The 19,610-nt window shown below is 43.0% G+C and overlaps 2 protein-coding genes across 2 annotated transcripts; both read right to left on the bottom strand.

Annotated features, from left to right (window-relative positions):
- Window positions 1–355: 355 nt before the first annotated feature.
- LOC124849736 lies at window positions 356–3,660 on the bottom strand. The gene is made up of 3 exons (XM_047329496.1): window positions 3,519–3,660; window positions 3,350–3,415; window positions 356–3,177 (listed from the first exon to the last, which is right to left on the bottom strand). The coding sequence occupies exons 1-3, from the start codon at window positions 3,591–3,593 to the stop codon at window positions 2,272–2,274; spliced, it is 1,047 nt and encodes a 348-aa protein (XP_047185452.1). The 5' UTR covers window positions 3,594–3,660; the 3' UTR covers window positions 356–2,271.
- A 102-nt stretch (window positions 3,661–3,762) lies between these two features.
- On the bottom strand, window positions 3,763–6,007 carry LOC118285557. Its single transcript, XM_035609265.2, has 6 exons — window positions 5,692–6,007; window positions 5,039–5,145; window positions 4,662–4,934; window positions 4,440–4,533; window positions 4,127–4,194; window positions 3,763–4,008 (listed from the first exon to the last, which is right to left on the bottom strand). Exons 1-6 carry the CDS (start codon window positions 5,792–5,794, stop codon window positions 3,763–3,765), a joined length of 891 nt encoding a protein of 296 aa, XP_035465158.2. The 5' UTR covers window positions 5,795–6,007.
- Between the last annotated feature and the right edge of the window lie 13,603 nt (window positions 6,008–19,610).

Genomic DNA, 19,610 nt, shown 5'->3' with positions numbered 1-19,610 from the left:
CTGTGTCAAAACTGGCTTAACTCATTGAGAAAACGCTGGTTTTGACACAATAGGTTCAAAACTGTCGCATTTCAATGAGACAACGTTGGTTTTGACACATTAAGTTCAAACCAGTGATACTGTACCAAAACTGTCGTATATCAATGAGTAAACGCTGGTTTTGACACAATAAGTTCAAAACTGTCGTATTTCAATGAGTAAACGCTGGTTTTGAAACAATAGGTTCAAAACTGTGATACTGTGTCAAAACTAACCTAACTCATAGAGAAAACGCTGGTTTTGACACAATAGGTTCAAAACTGTGATACTGTGTCAAAACTGTCGTATTTCAATGAGTAACGCTGGTTTTGACACAATAGGTTCAAAACTGTTATACTGTTGCATACTCGGTCCACCAGGGGGGAGTGTTTTTAAATCGCCACCGGGCTGCGCGCATAGGCCCATAGGGCGAAGTACGAGCCCCAGCTAAAGCAACATTACATGAACAACAAGTTCAAACCAACAATCAATGAGTAAAATCCATTTGCTGGTTTTAAGAACTGTAGTAAAAACAACCAAAATCTAAAAAAGTGACCTAAAAGTGAAGCATAAAACTGGTTAAAAAGTAGATTTTTTTTAAAAAACATTTAAAAGCAATAATTAACAGCATTAATCCCATTCTTTATGTTGTTACACATATCAGCAAGCTAAAATTAGTTTTGTCAGTTGGTTCTCTTTGCTACACAACAGTTACACCTGGCAGTTAGCATGTGTAAACATTTAGTAACAACTAAAGAGTTTTTGGACAATTCTTTTCCGTCCCAAATACTTTGAAGGACAATTCTTACTATTTGAACTACAAACAGTTGCATTTCTCGCTTCCTGTTCTTTTGATTTCCTTGTGCACTTATACAGTGCCTCAGACAAATGATCCTCCTTGCACAAATCAAAGCAGAAATCTTCATCAACATGCTGAACACAAACAACTGGCTCAAAATGATTATCCTCACAACACTTCAGGTATATGCCCTCATCCGTCAACATGCTACTTGTGCAACTGTATTTAAGCCATTTCTCACCGCTGTATGCAAATATATCCACTCCCAAAGCATTTGCTGTAGCATGAACTTCTACATCTATAGCACAATATCCAACTTTCTGCATTTGGGACTTCTCAATATACTCTGTCATTGAAGCATATTCTTTTCCCACTAACTCCATGTGTCTTTGACTGTGACTCTCCATATACTTTACAACAGTGCGTCTAATTTTAAGATTACTTTTCTGAGCCACATACTACAAGATATATAGATACTGCTCTAAAAAAGCTATTACCATCCTCTACGATTTTATTGGTCTTACACACTCTACCTAAAGACCCATATTTTTTGTGCACTTTTTCAATCTGTCTTTCAAATTCCAAATTGAATTCACTGCATAATGTCTGTGCAACTACATTCGATAGAGGGCTAAATTGGAATGTGCTTTTACTTGCATCATCCACAACATCAAAATCCTCTACAAGTTCAACGACAAAATTATCCACAATTTCTACATCAGTAGCTAATTGTTTTGCAGCTGCACAACATGCATCATTCGCTATGCTTTTTACTTCACTCTGATGCTGAACCAACTGTTCTTCAAGGTGACATCTAGTACTGTACCCTTTGACTTTATGTGTACCAATTTCACAATTGCCATAACAACTCTGCAGTTCTGGCTCATGAACACAAACCACAGTCTCATAGTGATTTCCACAGCGATTTTCTAAATAAATGCCGTGTTGTGACAATAGCTCACTGTTGCAACTGTATTTAAGCCAACGACCATCATGAAATGTGAAAACATTGATTCCTCAATAATCAGCAGTGGCTTGTATTTCCATCTCTGTAGCCCAGCTGTGCACATAACGCATTTTTGATTTGCTAATGTAATCTGCCATTGAACAATACTCACTTCTCAAAATGTTTTCATACTTGACAGCATTATTTTCTAGATGCTTGACAACAGCTAGTCTTATTTTTCTATGATCAGTTTGTTTTCCACTCACAGATTGAGAGATGGCACGAAAGAAACAGTTACCGTCAGCCACTATGCTCTCATTTTTGCACGGTACACCTAACAAACCAACACGCGCAGAGACTGGTACATGTGATTTCTCAAACTCCACATTTAACTGTGTGCACAAAGCTCGAGACACATTTTCACAAACTGGATTATAGTTATGGTCTTTACCCTTTCCATCACAAACAAATTCCACATCTGAACCCATTTCAGGAACATCATCTCTTCTCAATCTCTTTGCCTCTTTACCATTGCGCATTGAGATCTTACGCTTTCTTGCAGGGACTTCCCAACTTTCTGACAACCACTAGTCTCAGCTGTAACTTGCACAGATTCCAAATTACAACTCTCAACTGTTACTCTGCCACCTTGTTCTTCTGCGGCCTCCTTTGAAGCACCATCAGCCATCTCCTTCACAGACATGTAACCAATGCCAATCCAATTGACATTCAACGACTTCTTCAAATTCCTGATGTGAAGCATCAGGTCATTGAGGCATGTGTTAAACACAGCCACAGGCGAGCCAATGCCTGCTGCTAACCCTGATGCGCTACGTGTGCCACTATCAACAAACGCATAATATTCCCCATGATCAATAATGGCACAAATGGACCCTTGAAGGCACGCCAGACACATTCCACCCCACAACAGATGTTCCTGCATCTTCTCGTACACTTCACTGTCGTCTTCCAAGAAATCCACGCCTGTGTACATTGGCCGACCCACTTCTACGCTCCACTCCCTGCCAAACACATTGAGCTGCATAACACATTGTGAATTGCTCTTCCCGATGTCCTCTGCTACAAATGCCACCAATTTCTTCCCCTCTGCACATATCGTTCCGATATCCGCCTTTTGCCATGTACACACCAGAGCCATCGCGTGTTTGATTGCAGCCACAACACTACATGCCATTGACGCCTGTACTTCAGACGCCACCGATTCACATCTGACATCACGACCGGTAACAATAGGCAAAGGCAATGAAACAGAGGAAACGCACGTCTCATCAGCAGCGATCTCACCTTTGACGGGTCTCGGCGTGCGCTGCGCAGGAAGTCCCCCCTCCTCGACCACTTCCACAACACCGGCAGGCAATGGCTGTGGAGACCCAACGGTTGGTGTGACCTCCGCCTTGAAAGAAATTACATAAGAAATACCACTATTTAAGAGAAACAAAATATTTTCCCCCCTGTAGTATTATAAAATCACCCCAGAAACACTTGTTGCTACGCGTCTACTCAAACTGTACAGTAACACAACTCAACATGAATCCAATATTACAAGACAATTTTTAAGTACTAACCTGCTGCTTAGGAAGTCGTCTCGGTTTAGAAGCAGCTGCTCTCGACCGATGTCGCAAAACTGATGTCTAGTGGCAGAAAAAAAAATTTCAGGCAAATGTTACAGCTGTCAACATTGTTTTTCCCCTTAAAGACTGTCTACACAAAGAAGACACTTTGTAATAAAATTACCTTAGTGCATTTTGCATCACTGCTCTTCACAGGGCTGGACAGATGTGATGGAACAACTGCATCCATCGCATCCATCACGGCACTGCTAAACCAGACTGGGTTTAGCGGGATGGAACACTCCTGCTCAACCTCCTCCGGCTGGTACGTCTGTAACGACAAATATTTCAATTTCACTAATAGTGCTCCTATGACCATGATGCTTAGGGAATATGACTTTTGTAGAAAAAGACTCTCAAATACACAATTACAGTGTGCAACCCATTACCTTCTTGCCCCCTCCCACAACTGTCCACTCGAAGGGGTTGGAGCGACGAGGCACGATGACCTCCCCCTTCACAACAATTCGTGGACAGAATCGTGGCGGTGAAGTCCTAGGAGAGACCCTGGGAGGCACTGCTTCCGTTGGCGCTGTTGCCTCCAGTTGCACAAAGGCTGCATGCCGGAACAACTGAGACAGGATCGGCATCCCAAGACTGTCACTCAAGTGTACCTGCAGTAAAAAATGAATTTACACAATACACATTTTACTCTCAACACATGTATTGTCATTAATCTGAATTTGCCATAACAACTACACAATCCCATAAATGGAATGTCATTCTACTTACACCATCTCGAGACCAAATCCCAGGGCAGTCCAGAGGGAAGTGCTCTGCAGTGGACAAGTACTTGACACCTTAAAAAAAATAAAAAAAATAAATCAAATTAATATATATATTTTTTAAATCACACATTCCAACAATTTCCCCCCATCATTTGGCAGCTCAATTCACACCTTTTAAATATGAATTACCATCTTTTATAAAACAATCAATCAATATTATGGACATTAATAATTTTCATTTTATCCGTTGACTTAAGAAAAAATAATCCTTTCCATATATGCAACTACACTTAAACCACACTTTTTTCTAAACATACCCATTCGAGCTGCCACACGATGGAACTCCTCCCGCATAAACTTCTGATGATCTGCATCAGCAGTCAAGCGTGGAGGAAAGTCCAGGACCACAACCTGTACAAAACAGTAATTGTTATCTTCTAAAGTTCTCAAAAATCACCTGCATGCACACACAGCCACACAAACACACACATTTGTAGTACCAAACATAATCATCATTACATATTTGTAGAAGAACTTACCTCAGGGAAGAGGTTGCACGCACTGCGCAAAAGCTTGGCAAAGTCCACACCTGCCTCGCCAAAGGTCCTGCTGGCCGTCAGGTTGTTGCTAGGGGCCAACAGGCAGACCAGGTCGGGTGTCGGAGTTACAGTACCATTCAGTAACTCCGTCCTCAACTCAGTCGCAGAGGCCCCCGGGGTTGACATTAAGCCAAAGGACAGCCGTCCCTCTGGCATCTTGACAAATCCATCTACGAGGCTTCGTAGATGGGAGTCCCCGACTACAAGAACAAACTGAAACGACACAAAGGATTATGATTTACTCATTTCTTGAAAAGGAATTCATCCATTTTCCCCTAGATCAAAAAAGTTGTTCATCAATTCTAAATGTGCAGTACCTTATTCCCTGCGGGTGACTCAGCAGGTAAGACCAGCTTGTGGCGACGACCAGTCAAAGCTGAAATTGGCCATTCCTGAACAGCATGGCGGTAACCTGTACCACGGCCTATTTATACAACAAGACAGAGATAACAATTTGTTATTATTATTATTTGTCATTAACCATAACAAAAAACATTGTCCATCAACACTGCACTCTCTTGGTCCATAAACAACACACATGCCAAGTGTCAGGCTGATAAGAAGAACAGTTCTCCAGATGTGACCAACAGACAGACAGACAGATTTCAATCTAATTGTCATTATTAGATTTCTTTTAATAATTAAAAAAAAATGTATCTGTTTATTTTGCATATTTTTTATCTTATCTTATATTTTCCCCTCTTGTTTCAGGTTCAATATTAACATCTTAATGCCAAATATTCAGTATATGATCTGTGTTCAATTAAAAAAAACATACAACACAGTCAAATCAAAATGGCTGTCTCCTAAATTTGCTCACTCGCAACAAAATGGCGGATTTCCTCAAATCAAAATGGCTGACTCGAAAATTAGCTCACGCACAACAAAATGGCCGATTTCCGAGTAAGTTCACTCAAATCAAAAACATATTTAAGGACAACATTTGATGAAATAAATGGTTGCTACATACGTTCAGGAGTAGCAGGCGGTGCAGTATCGGAGTTCAGCGGCTGCCGCTCCACCATTCTCCTCCGAGCGGCCTGGGAACGACGAGAGGACTTGCCCCGAGGCATCTATAAGTATATGTTGGCTACAGTAGTTGGACAGTTACATTTATATATAAACATCTATGCCTGAATCAAGAATTTACTCACACCAAACTTAACGAGTCAAACAATACTAAACAAGTGAGCATCTGGTGTCACAAAAATAAAAGTAGACGAATAACTAACCATATCATTTACTTAAGCAAATACATTGCTCTACAATCACCAGTAATACAAAAGGACCCCCCCCCCATACACACACACACACACCAGTAATGGGCTGCAGCTACTAACACACTAAACACAAACTAACACACAACTTATAGCTACCTCATTGCACCACGCCCCGACATGGGCGCGGCTGCCCACGCACACACACAATCATCGCCAACAATTGCATTGCAGCATTGTATTAAACTCAACTAAAATAAAGGCAATTAATTCGTGGGAAGGCAAGTGATCTCATACACCACTACTCATCTGCTTTTAAACTCTGCTAAAAAAAAAAAAATTCCCACACATTTGCGCTTCACTGCTTCAGCTTAATACATGCACAGCAGACCTGGTACCTTGGCCTTACAGCCCCCTTCTGAAAATTGCAATGCTTCAATTTAACATTTATTTACTCTACAATCACCAGTAATACAAAAAGACCGCCCCACACACACAAACCAGTAATCTACAGTAGGGCTGCAGCTACTAACACAGTGCGCACAAACTAACACACAACTTATAGCTACCTCAGTGCACCACGCCCTGACATGGGCGCGCCCGCCCACGCACACACACAATTATTACCAACAATTGCATTGCAGCATTGAGTCAAACTCCACAAAAGAAAAATGGCAATTCATTTGTGGGAAGGCATGTGATCTCATACACCACTACTCATCTGCTGTTAAACTCTGCTAAAAAAAAAAAGAAAAAAAAAAGAAAAAGAATTACGCTCCCACAGTTAGCCATTAGCTGCTAACGGCTAGCACATTAGCGCTTCACTGCTTCTGCTTAATACGCGCTCAGCAGACCTGGTACCTTGGCCTTACTGCCTCCTAAAAATACCAATGCTTCCAATTAACATTTATTTACTCTACAATCACCAGTAATACAAAAGGACCCCCCCAAACACACACACACACCAGTAATCTACAGTAGGGCTGCAGCTACTAACACACACGCACACACATACACACACACAAAAAAAACAACCCTCCCACAGTTAGCCATTAGCTGCTAACGGCTAGCACATTAGCGCTTCACTTCTTCTGCTTAATACACGCTCAGCAGACCTGGTACCTTGGCCTTACTGCCTCCTTCTAAAAATAGCAATGCTTCCAATTAACATTTATTTACTCTACAATCACCAGTAATACAAAAGGACCCCCCAAACAAGCACACCAGAAATCTACAGTAGGGCTGCAGCTACTAACACACACGCACACAAACTAACACACAACTTATAGCTACCTCAGTGCACCACACCCTGACATGGGCACGGCCGCCCACGCACACAGACAATCATTGCCAGCAATTGCATTGAGTCAAACTCCACTAAAATAAAAAGGCAATTAATTGGTGGGAAGGCATGTGATCTCATACACCACTACTCATCTGCTTTTAAACTCTGCTAAAAAAAATTCCAAAAAAATAATTAAAAAAAAAAAATTCCCACGGTTAGCCATTAGCTGCTAACGGCTAGCACATTAGCGCTTCACTGCTTCTGCTTAATACACGCTCACCAGACCTGGTACCTTGGCTTTACTGCCCCCTTCTAAAAATAGCAATGCTTTCAATTAACACCTGTTTGCTTTGTGTTAGCAGTTAGCTCGTCTCCCGACATTAGCTGCTAAAAACTAGCACTAGCATGGTAGTGGCCTGTCGCTAAATTATGTCCACTGAGCCACTTACCGTGTGAAGCGAACAAGTCCTGAGAAGAATGAATAAGTCCTTGAATGAAATCCCTTGGAAAATCCTTGGAAAATATTTTGGAAGTCTCAAGAAAAGTCTCAAATCTCTCTGTTGTGCGTGATCAATGTCCCTTGCTACTTGGTAACTAATAGAAGCGGCTGTTTTCGCGCCAAACAGACCTTATAAAGACTAGGCAGTAAAATAAAAACCTACATCAATTTCAACCAATCAGGGCACTGTAAAAGAAGATCACGCCTCCTTGTCTGGCTTGACTCTGTGGCGTTCAAAGACACTATGTGATTTTCAATTACACATACAATCATTTGGAACATTTCGTTCTAAATGAAAATAATTAGAAAATAAACTAATGGATCTTTCTCATTTCTAGGCCAGAGACAAAAACTACTACAGGTGATCAAAACCATATTATATTTTCTTGATATTACATCTCTTTCTTAGTACAGAGTGTGAGTAACAATTTTAAGTTACTTTTTACAAAATTAGTTACTTTACACATCCAACGGTGGTATGAAAAAAACTCTACATATTCTGTTTGTTTTCTGATCTTGAACTATGAATATATACAGTAAATCCCACAACACTAATATTTTTGAAGCTGCACTTAACATACCGCATTCTGTTATGTGGAAACACAACATAATGCCATGATTCTGATGAGGCAGAGGACGCAGTACGGTCATTGTGCAATGGAACAGCAGCGTAAATGGTGTCCGCTGACCCAGAGGAAGAGACGGCTCCACTGAAGAGTGAATCGTGAAGATCAGCCAGGATGCGTTAAGCATGGCTAATCAATATGCAGGTTAACAATATGAGTACACCTATATAGGCTTAACAGTTCATTTGGTACACAAAGATAAAACAAATGCAGTTTAATACTGTATATTCACATGTGTATATACAGTGTATTACACTATATGCATCCCATCAGCTACAACAAGAAAATCACTGCCATTGAACTGTACTGATTTTTACTGATGGTTGTTTTTAATATTTGGTCTATAATCATTCATATGGGATGGACAGCCAACACTCAAAAACAGATCAAATAAAGCATACTATTTATAACTGGCTGACCATTCATTCCAGGACTGCTGTATTAGCTTTATCCAGGTGTACCTAATAAACTGACCTGTACAGGTATTTTTATAATGTAACAATATTGAAATAGCTTAGCCTACAATCCACATACGTACCTCCTGTTTGTTGTGTACTTGCAACTCAAACAAGCCTTATACAATTATGTTCAAACACATTAATACATATATATTCATAATTACCTGTACCTCATCTGTGTCACATACATCATTAGTCCTTTATAACATACAGTAATTATACTTTTTCACTCAAAACCTCAGCGGTTACGCTGCACAAACATCTCAAGCACACACCTGACCGTCCGATCTGTCCCAAATTTCTCAAGCATCATAATAGGCCCGGCCTCAACACAGCTACATGTCAATATTGACCACACGTCACAGCGCCACCTGCTGGAAACAGGAAGTGGCATGCTCTACACTACTAGGTCCGATCTGTCCCAAAATTCTCAAGCATCATAATAGGCCAAGCCTCAACACAGCTACATATCAATATTGATGACACGTCACAGCGCCCCCGCTGGAAACAGGAAGTGGCATGCTCTACACTTTTGAGTCCTGCGCATGGCAGGTTAACCTAAATGATGCGCCGCTTTGACCGCAACACGCCCCGCTGTCCCGCGCGCCCCGGGAGTCCTCGGGCCCGTCCACTGCTGCTTGCAGCTTTAATAAGGGCCCGAGCCAGCTAAGCTGGCGAGAGCCCTATTGTAATCGTAATGATTCTTATTATTATTATTATTTTTCAGGCAAATGAATCGCTATTTAGAGCCCCTAAACATACTCAAAAAGTTGTAAAAATTTGCACACACATCAGAACTGGTGAAAAATTTGATATTTTAGGGGTCCCGGAAAATAGCGTCGCAAAATGACTCACTAGGGCCCCCTACAAAGTCGCAAAATACCCTCATAAATCAAATAGTTTCGCCAAAATTTACGAAAATCGGTGAGCACGTGTATTATCCCAAGACACACGAAAAAACCTCTTGCAGCCATGACCTTTGACCTCCAGGGCTTCCGCCATTTTGGATTCCATCAGCAAAATTTCGGCATTATCCGGATCTTTTCCGTCATCATTCTTTGGCCAACGGCTCGGAAACATTTCACACCAGCGACTTCAAAGTTGGTGCGCGTCAACTCCACATCCGTGGGATCAAATCAAGAGAAAATCTTGACTTTTCACCAGAGGGCCTGGACGTTATTCCTTGATAAAGTTTTAACCTCCGCCGAACCCTCGCTGCCAACCAGGAAGTAAACAGGAAGTGGCTCTTCATTTCACATGCATTGGTCCGAATTGCCCCAAAATTCTCAAGTGTGATACTGGGGGGACCCTCAACACATCCTCATGTCAATATTAGCCACACGCTACAGCGCCACCTGCTGGGAAAAAGAAGTAGCATGCTCTATACTTTTGAGTCCCGTACGTGCCATGTTCACCGAACCGACCTCAAATTCGGTCAGCGTGCTTATGACAAATTGGTCTTGTCACGTTTAGGGCCTCGGCGCCATATCTTAAACGCTGTTCCCGTGGCGGCTCTGTAATCGCCATGAAAATACGAATAGATGGTTGAGGGACTCAAAATTTTTGAAGCTTCTTGAAAATTCCCACACACGTTGACAGGGCCCAATTCTGGGATCAGAAATGTTTTTTTGGCGTAATTGTGTCAAAATGGCTCCACAGGGCGCCATAAAGCCCCCTAAAACCCTTAAAACTAAAAGCCCCCACCTTAAACATTGAGCTACCTGAACCGAATTTGGTGAGCACCTGCAGCATGGGAGGACCTACAAAAAAGCCTCTTGGAGCCATGACCTCAGACGTACACAGACACGGGAAATTGGCATTGAATGTGCCAAATTTGACCTCTTGAGCAAAGGTCGTTGCCGTAGCGACACTTTCTGAACTTTTACCTAAAAATGGTGTGTTTGAAGGACTTGCGATGCTCGGAATGTCAAGAAACTTGAATACCATGTGCAGAGAGGAGAGCCCTTCTGTATCATATTTTTTTCAAGTCGCTCTGTGTCACAATGGCTCGATAGCGCCACCTACAGACCTTCAAAGTGCCTTCAATGTCAATTTCACCACCTTTCACTTTGATCAAAAATTATGAAAATATTTGTGGACGTGTATCCTCCCGGGACCTAGAAAATACCCCATGGGCACCATGACGTCAAACCAACAGGAAGTCAACCATTTGCAATTACATGGGCCAAATTCTTGCTTTACGGGCCATTTTCAGACGTCCTATTTGATCGAACTCCTTCTAGGCGATTAATCGCAGTAACTCCATATTCGCTCGGTATTATCTACAGACTTTGGTGATCAAATGATATCAAAAGAATTTCATTCACTGCAATGGTGTGGCCGTGGGCTCGCCGCAAACTTCCCCGTTCATCTCTGACGACCGACGGGCGACATTTTGGATCCAGTTTCTACAAATGTAGTGCTCTTTGAGGAAAAGCGGCCATTTTGGATCCAGCGAGTAGGACTTTGGGGCATTTTTTCACATCTTACTATAACCAATTACTCCAGCAAAACCTGGTAACAACAGGAAGTAGCATGTTGCCCTCACCCCACCTACATTTCATTATTGACCACACGTCACAGCGCCACCTGCTGGAAACAGGAAGTGGCATGCTCTACACTACTAGGTCCGATCGGTCCCAAATTTCTCAAGCATCATAATAGGCCCGGTGTCAACACAGCTACATGTCAATATTGACCACACGTCACAGCGCCACCTGCTGCCAACAGGAATGGCTCGTAATCACACATGCATGGTCCCATCTGTCCCAAAATTCTCAAGCATCGTAATAGGCCCCGCCTCAACACAGCTAAATGTCAATATTGACCACACGTCTCAGCGCCACCTGCTGGAAGCAGGAAGTAGCACGCTCTACACTTTTGAGTCCTGTGCATGGCATGTTCACCCAAATGATAGTTTTGAGTCCTGTGCATGGCAGGTTCACCTAAATGATGCGCCGCTTTGACCGCGACACGCCCCGCTATCCCGCACGCCCCGCGAGTCCTCGGGCCCGTCCACTGCTGCTTGCAGCTTTAATTATTATTATTATTTTTCAGGCAAATTAATCGCTAATTAGAGCCCCTAAATATACTCAAAAAGTTGTTAAAGTTTGCACACACATCAGAACTGGTGAAAAATTTGATATTTTAGGGGTCCCGGAAAATAGCGTCGCAAAATGACTCACTAGCGCCCCCTACAAAGTTGCAAAATACCCTCATAAATCAAATAGTTTCGCCAAAATTTACGAAAATCGGTGAGCATGTGTATTATCCCAAGACACACGAAAAAACCTCTTGCAGCCATGACCTTTGACCTCCAGGGCTTCCGCCATTTTGGATTCCATCACCAAAATCTTGCCATTTCCCCACCTTTTCCGTCATCATTCTTTGGCCAACGGCTCGGAAACATTTCACACCAGCGACTTCAAAGATGGTGCGCGTCATCTCCACATCCGTGGGATAAAATCAAGAGAAAATCCTGACTTCTCACCAGAGGGCCTGGACGTTATTCCTTGATAAAGTTTTAACCTCCACCGAACCCTCGCCGCCAACCAGGAAGTAAAGAGGAAGTGGCTCTTCATTTCACATGCATTAGTCCGAATTGCCCCAAAATTCTCAAGCATGATACTGGGGGGACCCTCAACACATCCTCATGTCAATATTGACCACACGCTACAGCGCCACCTGCTGGGAAAAAGAAGTAGCATGCTCTACACTTTTGAGTCCCGTACGTGCCAGGATGACCGCACCGGCCTCAGATTCGGTCAGCGTGCTTCTGACAAATTGGTCTTGTCACGTTTAGGGCCTCGGCGCCATATCTTAAACGCTGTTCCTGTGGCGGCTCTATAATCGCCACGAAAATACGAATACATGGTTGAGGGACTCAAAATTCTTGGAGCTTCTTGAAAATTCCCACACACGTTGACAGGGCCCAATTCTGGGATCAGAAATGGTTTTTAGGAGCAATTATGTCAAAATGGCTCCACAGGGCGCCATAACGCCCCCTAAAACCCTTAAAACTAAAAGCCCCCACCTTAAACATTGAGCTACCTGAACCGAATTTGGTTTCAGGTAGCACCTGCAGCATGGGAGGACCTACAAAAAAGTCTCTTGGAGCCATGACCTCAGATGTACACAGACACGGGAAATTGACATTGAATGTGCCAAATTTGACCTCTTGAGCAAAGGTCGTTGCCGTAGCGACGCTTTCAGAACTTTTACCTAAAAATGATGTGTTTGAAGGACTTGCGATGCTCGGAATGTCACAAAATTTGAATACCATGTGCAGAGAGGAGAGCCCTTCTGTATCATATTTTTTTTAAGTCGCTCTGTGTCAAAATGGCTCGATAGCGCCCCCTACAGACCTTCAAAGTCCCTTCAATGTCAATTTCACCACCTTTCACTTTGATCAAAAATTATGAAAATATTTGTGGACGTGTATCCTCCCAGGACCTACAAAATACCCCGTGGGCACCATGACGTCAAACCAACAGGAAGTCAACCATTTGCAATTACATGGGCCAAATTCTTGCTTTACGGGCCATTTTCAGACGTCCTATTTGATCGAACTCCTCCTAGACGATTAATCGCAGTAACTCCATATTCGCTCGGTATTATCTGCAGACGTTGGTGATCAAACGATATCAAAAGAATTTCATTCACTACAACGGTGTGGCCGTGGGCTCGCCGCAAACTTCCATGTTCATCTCCGACGACCGACGGGCGACATTTTAGATCCAGTTTCTACAAATGTAGTGCTCTTTGAGGAAAAGCGGCCATTTTGGATCCAGCAAGTAGGACTTTGGGGCATTTTTTCACATCTTACTATAACCAATTACTCCAGCAACACCTGGTAACAACAGGAAGTAGCATGTTGCCCTCACCCCACCTACATTTCATTATTGACCGCACGTCACAGCGCCACCTGCTGGCAACAGCAAGTGGCTCGTAATCACACATGCATGGTCCGATATGTCCCAAATTTCTCAAGCATCATAATAGGCCCGGCCTCAACACAGCTTCATGTCATTATTGACCACAAGCAACAGCGCTACCTGCTGGCAACAGGAAGTAGCATGCTCTACAATACTAGGTCCGATCTGTCCCAAATTTCTCAAGCATGATACTAGTGTGGCCCTCAAGCCACCTACATGTCAATATTGACCACACGTCACAGCGCCACCTGCTGGAAACAGGAAGTGGCATGCTCTTCACTACTAGGTCCGATCGGTCCCAAAATTCTCAAGCATCGTAATAGGCCCGGTCTCAACACAGCTACATGTCAAAATTGACCACACGTCACAGCGCCACCTGCTGCCAAGAGGAAATGGCTCGTAATTACACATGCATGATCCGATCTGTCCCAAATTTCTCAAGCATCATAATAGGACCAGCCTCAACACAGCTACATGTCAAAATTGACCACAAGCCACAGCGCCACCTGCTGGCAACAGGAAGTAGCATGCTCTACACTACTAGGTCCGATCTGTCCCTAATTTCTCAAGCATGATACTAGTGCGGCCCTCAAGCCACCTACATGTCAATATTGACCACACGTCACAGCGCCACCTGCTGGCAACAGGAAGTAGCACGCTCTACACTACTAGGTCCGATCTGTCCCAAAATTCTCAAGCATCATAATAGGCCCAGCCTCAACACAGCTACATGTCAATATTGACCACATGTCAAAGCGCCACCTGCTGCCAAAAGGAAGTAGCACGCTCTACAATACTAGGTCCGATCGGTCCCAAATTTCTCAAAAATCATAAAAGGCCCAGCCTCAACACAGCTAAATGTCAATATTGACCACATGTCACAGCGCCACCTGCTGCCAACAGGAATGGCTCGTAATCACACATGCATGGTCCAATCTGTCACAAAAATCTTGAGCATCATAATAGGCCCCGCCTCAACACAGCTAAATGTCAATATTGACCACACGTCACAGCGCCACCTGCTGGAAACAGGAAGTAGCCCGTCCACTGCTGCTTGCAGCTTTAATTAGGGCCCGAGCCTGCTAAGCTGGCGAGAGCCCTATTGTAATCGTAATGATTCTTCTTATTATTATTATTTTTCAGGCAAATGAATCGCTAATAAGAGCCTCTAAACATACTCAAAAAGTTGTAAAAATTTGAACACACATCAGAACTGGTAAAAAATTTGATATTTTAGGGGTCCCGGAAAATAGCGTTGCAAAATGACTCACTAGCGCCCCCTACAAAGTTGCAAAATACCCTCATAAATCAAATAGTTTCGCCAAAATTTACGAAAATCAGTGAGCAAGTGTATTATCCCAAGACACACGAAAAAACCTCTTGCAGCCATGACCTTTGACCTCCAGGGCTTCCGCCATTTTGGATTCCATCAGCAAAATTTCGGCATATCTGGACCTTTTCCGTCATCATTCTTTGGCCAACGGCTCGGAAACATTTCACACCAGCGACTTCAAAGTTGGTGCGCGTCAACTCCACATCCGTGGGATCAAATCAAGAGAAAATCCTGACTTTTCACCAGAGGGCCTGGACGTTATTCCTTGATAAAGTTTTAACCTCCGCCGAACCCTCGCCGCCAACCAGGAAGTAAACAGGAAGTGGCTCTTCATTTCACATGCATTGGTCCGAATTGCCCCAAAATTCTCAAGCATGATACTGGGGGAACACTCAACACATCCTCATGTCAATATTAGCCACACGCTACAGCGCCACCTGCTGGGAAAAAGAAGTAGCACGCTCTACACTTTTGAGTCCCGTACGTGCCAGGATGACCGCACCGGCCTCAGATCCGGTCAGCGTGCTTCTGACAAATTGGTCTTGTCACATTTAGGGCCTCGGTGCCATATCTTAAACGCTGTTCCTGTGGCGGCTCTATAATCGCCACGAAAATACGAATACATGGTTGAGGGACTCAGAAATGGTTTTTAGGTGTAATTGTGTCAAAATGGCTCCACAGGGCGCCATAACGCCCCCTAAAACCCTTAAAACTAAAAGCCCCCACCTTAAACATTGAGCTACCTCAACCAAATTTGGTGAGCACCTGCAGCTTGGGAGGACCTACAAAAAAGCCTCTTGGAGCCATGACCTCAGATGTACACAAACACGGGAAATTGGCATTGAATGTGGCAAATATGACCTCTTGAGCAAAGGTCGTTGCCGTAGCGACGCTTTCTGAACTTTTACCTCAAAATGGTGTGTTTCAAGGACTTTGGATGCTCGGAATCTCACGAAACTTGGCTACCATGTTCAGAGCCGGGAGCCCGTCTGTGTCATATTTTTTTTAGGCCGCTCTGTGTCAAAATGGCTCGATAGCGCCACCTACAGACCTTCAAAGTGCCTTCAATGTCAATTTCACCACCTTTGACTTTGATCCAAAATTATGAAAATATTTGTGGACGTGTATCCTCCCGGGACCTAGAAAATACCCCATGGGCACCATGACGTCAAACCAACAGGAAGTCAACCATTTGCAATTACACATGCATGGTCCGATCTGTTACAAAATTCTCAAGCATCATAATAGGCCCCGCCTCAACACAGCTAAATGTTAATATTGACCACACGTCACAGCGCCACCTGCTGGAAACAGGAAGTAGCACACTCTACACTTTTGAGTCCTGTGCATGGCATGTTCAGCCAAATGACACTTTTGAGTCCTGCGCATGGCAGATTTACCCGAATCATGCGCCGCTTTGACCGCGACACGCCCCGCCGTCCCGCGCGCCCCGCGAGTACTCGGGCCCGTCCACTGCTGCTTGCAGCTTTAATTAGGGCCCGAGCCAGCTAAGCTGGCGAGAGCCCTATTGTAATCGTAATGATTATTATTAGGGCCCGAGCCAGCTAGGCTGGCGAGAGCCCTATTGAATCCGTTAGGATTATTATTATTATTATTATATTCTCCAGTGAATCGCTAATTAGAGGCCCTTAACATACCCAAAAAGTTGTATAAATTTGCACACACATCAGAACTGGTGAAAATTTTCGTATTTTAGGGGTCCCGGGAATAAGCGGCGCAAAATGACTCACTAGCGCCACCTACAAATTTCAAACAAACCTCGTCAACAATCACTTTCACCAAAATGTACGAAAATTGGGGAGCACATGTATCATCCCAGGACCTACAAAAAACACATTTGCACCCATGACCTCTGACCTAATAACATAATTGTATTTATAAGTGTCAGTTTTCACTAATAAAGTATGGTAGAAATTAAAGCAACTGTTATACAACCCTCCTATCCCCCGATATGTTTACAGTTCATGTCACTAACCCTGTTTGTGTTTTCTATCTCTCCTAGTATATCTCTGACCCCAGAGCTGCTCTTACACTCTTACTGGCACTGGAAGCTGCTCCTTCCAGTGCCATGGACTGTAAACGAGGCATCCAACATACACATTTTCCACCCCCTGATCACCACGTACCCACCAAAGCACTTTTAAAGACCATATATATTTAATGTTTGTTAAAGTATATTGGTTGATTATAAAAACAATGGAATGAGAGTGGTTGAAGCGCCTGAGGGTAAAATGGATGCAACATTTTCTTGAATGTTATTTGTGTTAGAAATTTAACGTTTAAACAAAATACACATTAACCTCAGAGGAAAACCAAACTTCTCAGCAGATTCTTGGAAGAAAGCCAGGTTGTTGGAGGCCACTCCAAGATACACTATCTGCAGCACAATGCAGTGACACCATTATGAGACAATCAAGTCTTTAGTGATTATAAAATGTTTTGGAGCTACAATATTGTTTTTGTCTGTTTTGTTTTATGTTTATGCAGTTCACAGGTGACCACCTGCAGTTTTATGTTTTAAACACTGGGTGGAGAATTAGCTGACATGTATACAGGTAAGCTCCAGGTTATGAGTGGGTGGGTTTCTGTATTAGGGGATGGGAAGCAAACATTTTTTTGACCCTGTCAGTTTGTCAGTGTAAAGTACCAGCGTGGTAGTGGGAGTGTGTCAGTTTGGCTTCCAGTGTGACGTGGTAAATCATTGTCACAGTGTTAAACTTGATGTGGAAATTTGAAGGAAATTGTGAAGTTAAAATGCAGACTGTGAACAAATGGGTCACCATAGTCAAAGACTAAAATGTGTTGGACATTAATTGTTTTTCACCCAAAACATGTGTCTAAACTATTTCTCCCTGTTCTTTCCCTGCAGTGGTTCAAATGTACTTAATTTAATAGGAAGTCATAACAATATAAACACTTACCTTTTGGGAAAAACCATCACTGCCACCAAAGATAACAATGTTTTAGCTGAAAGGTAAAAGCAAAATTGATCAACTGCATACAACATACTATGAGTAAGAAAGTGCTTAACACACAGTTGTTGAATGTAATGGACACAACACAATTTATTTGCACTCTGTCAAAAAATATTCAAAAAGAATTACCAGATTAGTTTATAATTTGTATCTATGCGCATCAGAGACTGGGGACCTGGTACCGAGTAGGTCTGTCGAGCAATACATCTTAATTGACCATACAGTATATGACACCAGTGGTGTCAACATGGTGCATGGAAACTCTGACACAGTTGTACTGCACCCTCAGTTCTTTGGCTTGCGGAAGCGCCTTCATCATTCGATATCAAGAGGGAGGTTGCCTGGATTTAATTTCTCTTGTGCACTGGTCTAACTCTTCATCTGTCATGGTGCTGTATTGTGCCTTAACTGTGATCACACTCAGCCATGTACCAGTACACTGTGCTTCTAGACAACACCAAAAGTTTGGCTACACGTGAAAGATTAAGTTCCAGAAGGTTGCAATGGTAGTCAACGGTAGTGGAGATATGACCATTCGCTGGTCCTTGTTCAAACTGCATAAATGCAATGTGTTGCTTCCAAGGGCGCGGGAAGGTGGGTGCTGAGGGTGCTGCGGCATCCCCTAGTGACAAGGGGCGGAACATACAGTAATTTCACCTCGTCAGCCTAAAATAGAAATTGTTAAAATGAGTAAAGTGCTGTAATGTGAACAGTCTTTAGCCTTGATCAATGCTCAGTTTTTCAGAATGTCTCAAAGCACAAATATTCGGAAGAGGATTTAATTCTTGCATGTTATCCTTTGTTGTAAGCGAGTTGGCAAGCTCGATCTCACCACTGGTGGGACATGATTGTTCCTGATTTCAGCCCGCAACAATTCGTGCAGAATTTCTGGGTGTCGTTGGACTACATCTGTGACCGTTTAAGGCCTGTCTTGGGGAGAAGGGATACGAACTACTGTTTGTTTAATAAAGTCTTTTTGAGTCACTTTTATGTGCAGTCTTTATTTTGACTGGGCCTCCATCACTGCCACCATGCGCCCCATCAGCCCAAGCAAAGCTGTGGTGTCAGTATCCATCTTGTTACCTCCAAGATGTCTCTGCTGTGCTGCAGAAAGCACTCATCTGACCTCTCAAGATAATGCAACAGCTCTGTGCCACTGTTGCTCTTGTCACACTTTCTTTCTCCTGTGTACAAGAAAGATTAATCAGATTGTTATTGTGTACTCATAACCATGTAAAAAAAAACATTGTGCAGGGTATTAAATATACTCCTGCTAAATGCAGATCATATATTGTTTCTTGCAGGTAAGTGCATCTTGAAGAGGGTTTGATATGATATGAGTATGCTAGGATATTGTCCGTATTAACAGGGTATACAGTACAGATGAGTACACTAAATTTATACAGTATGATGTCAGAGACTGGTGGTAGTAGAAACATCTCAATATTTGCATAGCGTCTGTTGTGAAAGACCATGCTATACCTATATACCTGTATCCAAGTTGTTCAGATTCTCTAAATGCATAGGAAAGGAGCTTCAAT

Source organism: Scophthalmus maximus, chromosome 20 (genome assembly GCF_022379125.1).
Source record: "Scophthalmus maximus strain ysfricsl-2021 chromosome 20, ASM2237912v1, whole genome shotgun sequence".
NCBI lineage: Eukaryota > Metazoa > Chordata > Actinopteri > Pleuronectiformes > Scophthalmidae > Scophthalmus > Scophthalmus maximus.
The sequence above is the reverse complement of the archived record's forward strand: the minus strand, read 5'-3'. Positions and strand labels throughout refer to the sequence as shown.

Coding starts and splice junctions, on each gene's coding strand:
- LOC124849736 (XM_047329496.1), bottom strand. CDS start 3,593: ATGGATGCGATGGATGCAGTTGTTCCATCACATCTGTCCAGCCCTGTG. Junction 3,416..3,518: donor GTGATGCAAAATGCACTAAG/GTAATTTTATTA, acceptor TTCTGCCACTAG/ACATCAGTTTTGCGACATCG. Junction 3,178..3,349: donor GACGACTTCCTAAGCAGCAG/GTTAGTACTTAA, acceptor ATTTCTTTCAAG/GCGGAGGTCACACCAACCGT.
- LOC118285557 (XM_035609265.2), bottom strand. CDS start 5,794: ATGCCTCGGGGCAAGTCCTCTCGTCGTTCCCAGGCCGCTCGGAGGAGA. Junction 5,146..5,691: donor ACCGCCTGCTACTCCTGAAC/GTATGTAGCAAC, acceptor TTGTATAAATAG/GCCGTGGTACAGGTTACCGC. Junction 4,935..5,038: donor AGTCACCCGCAGGGAATAAG/GTACTGCACATT, acceptor GTGTCGTTTCAG/TTTGTTCTTGTAGTCGGGGA.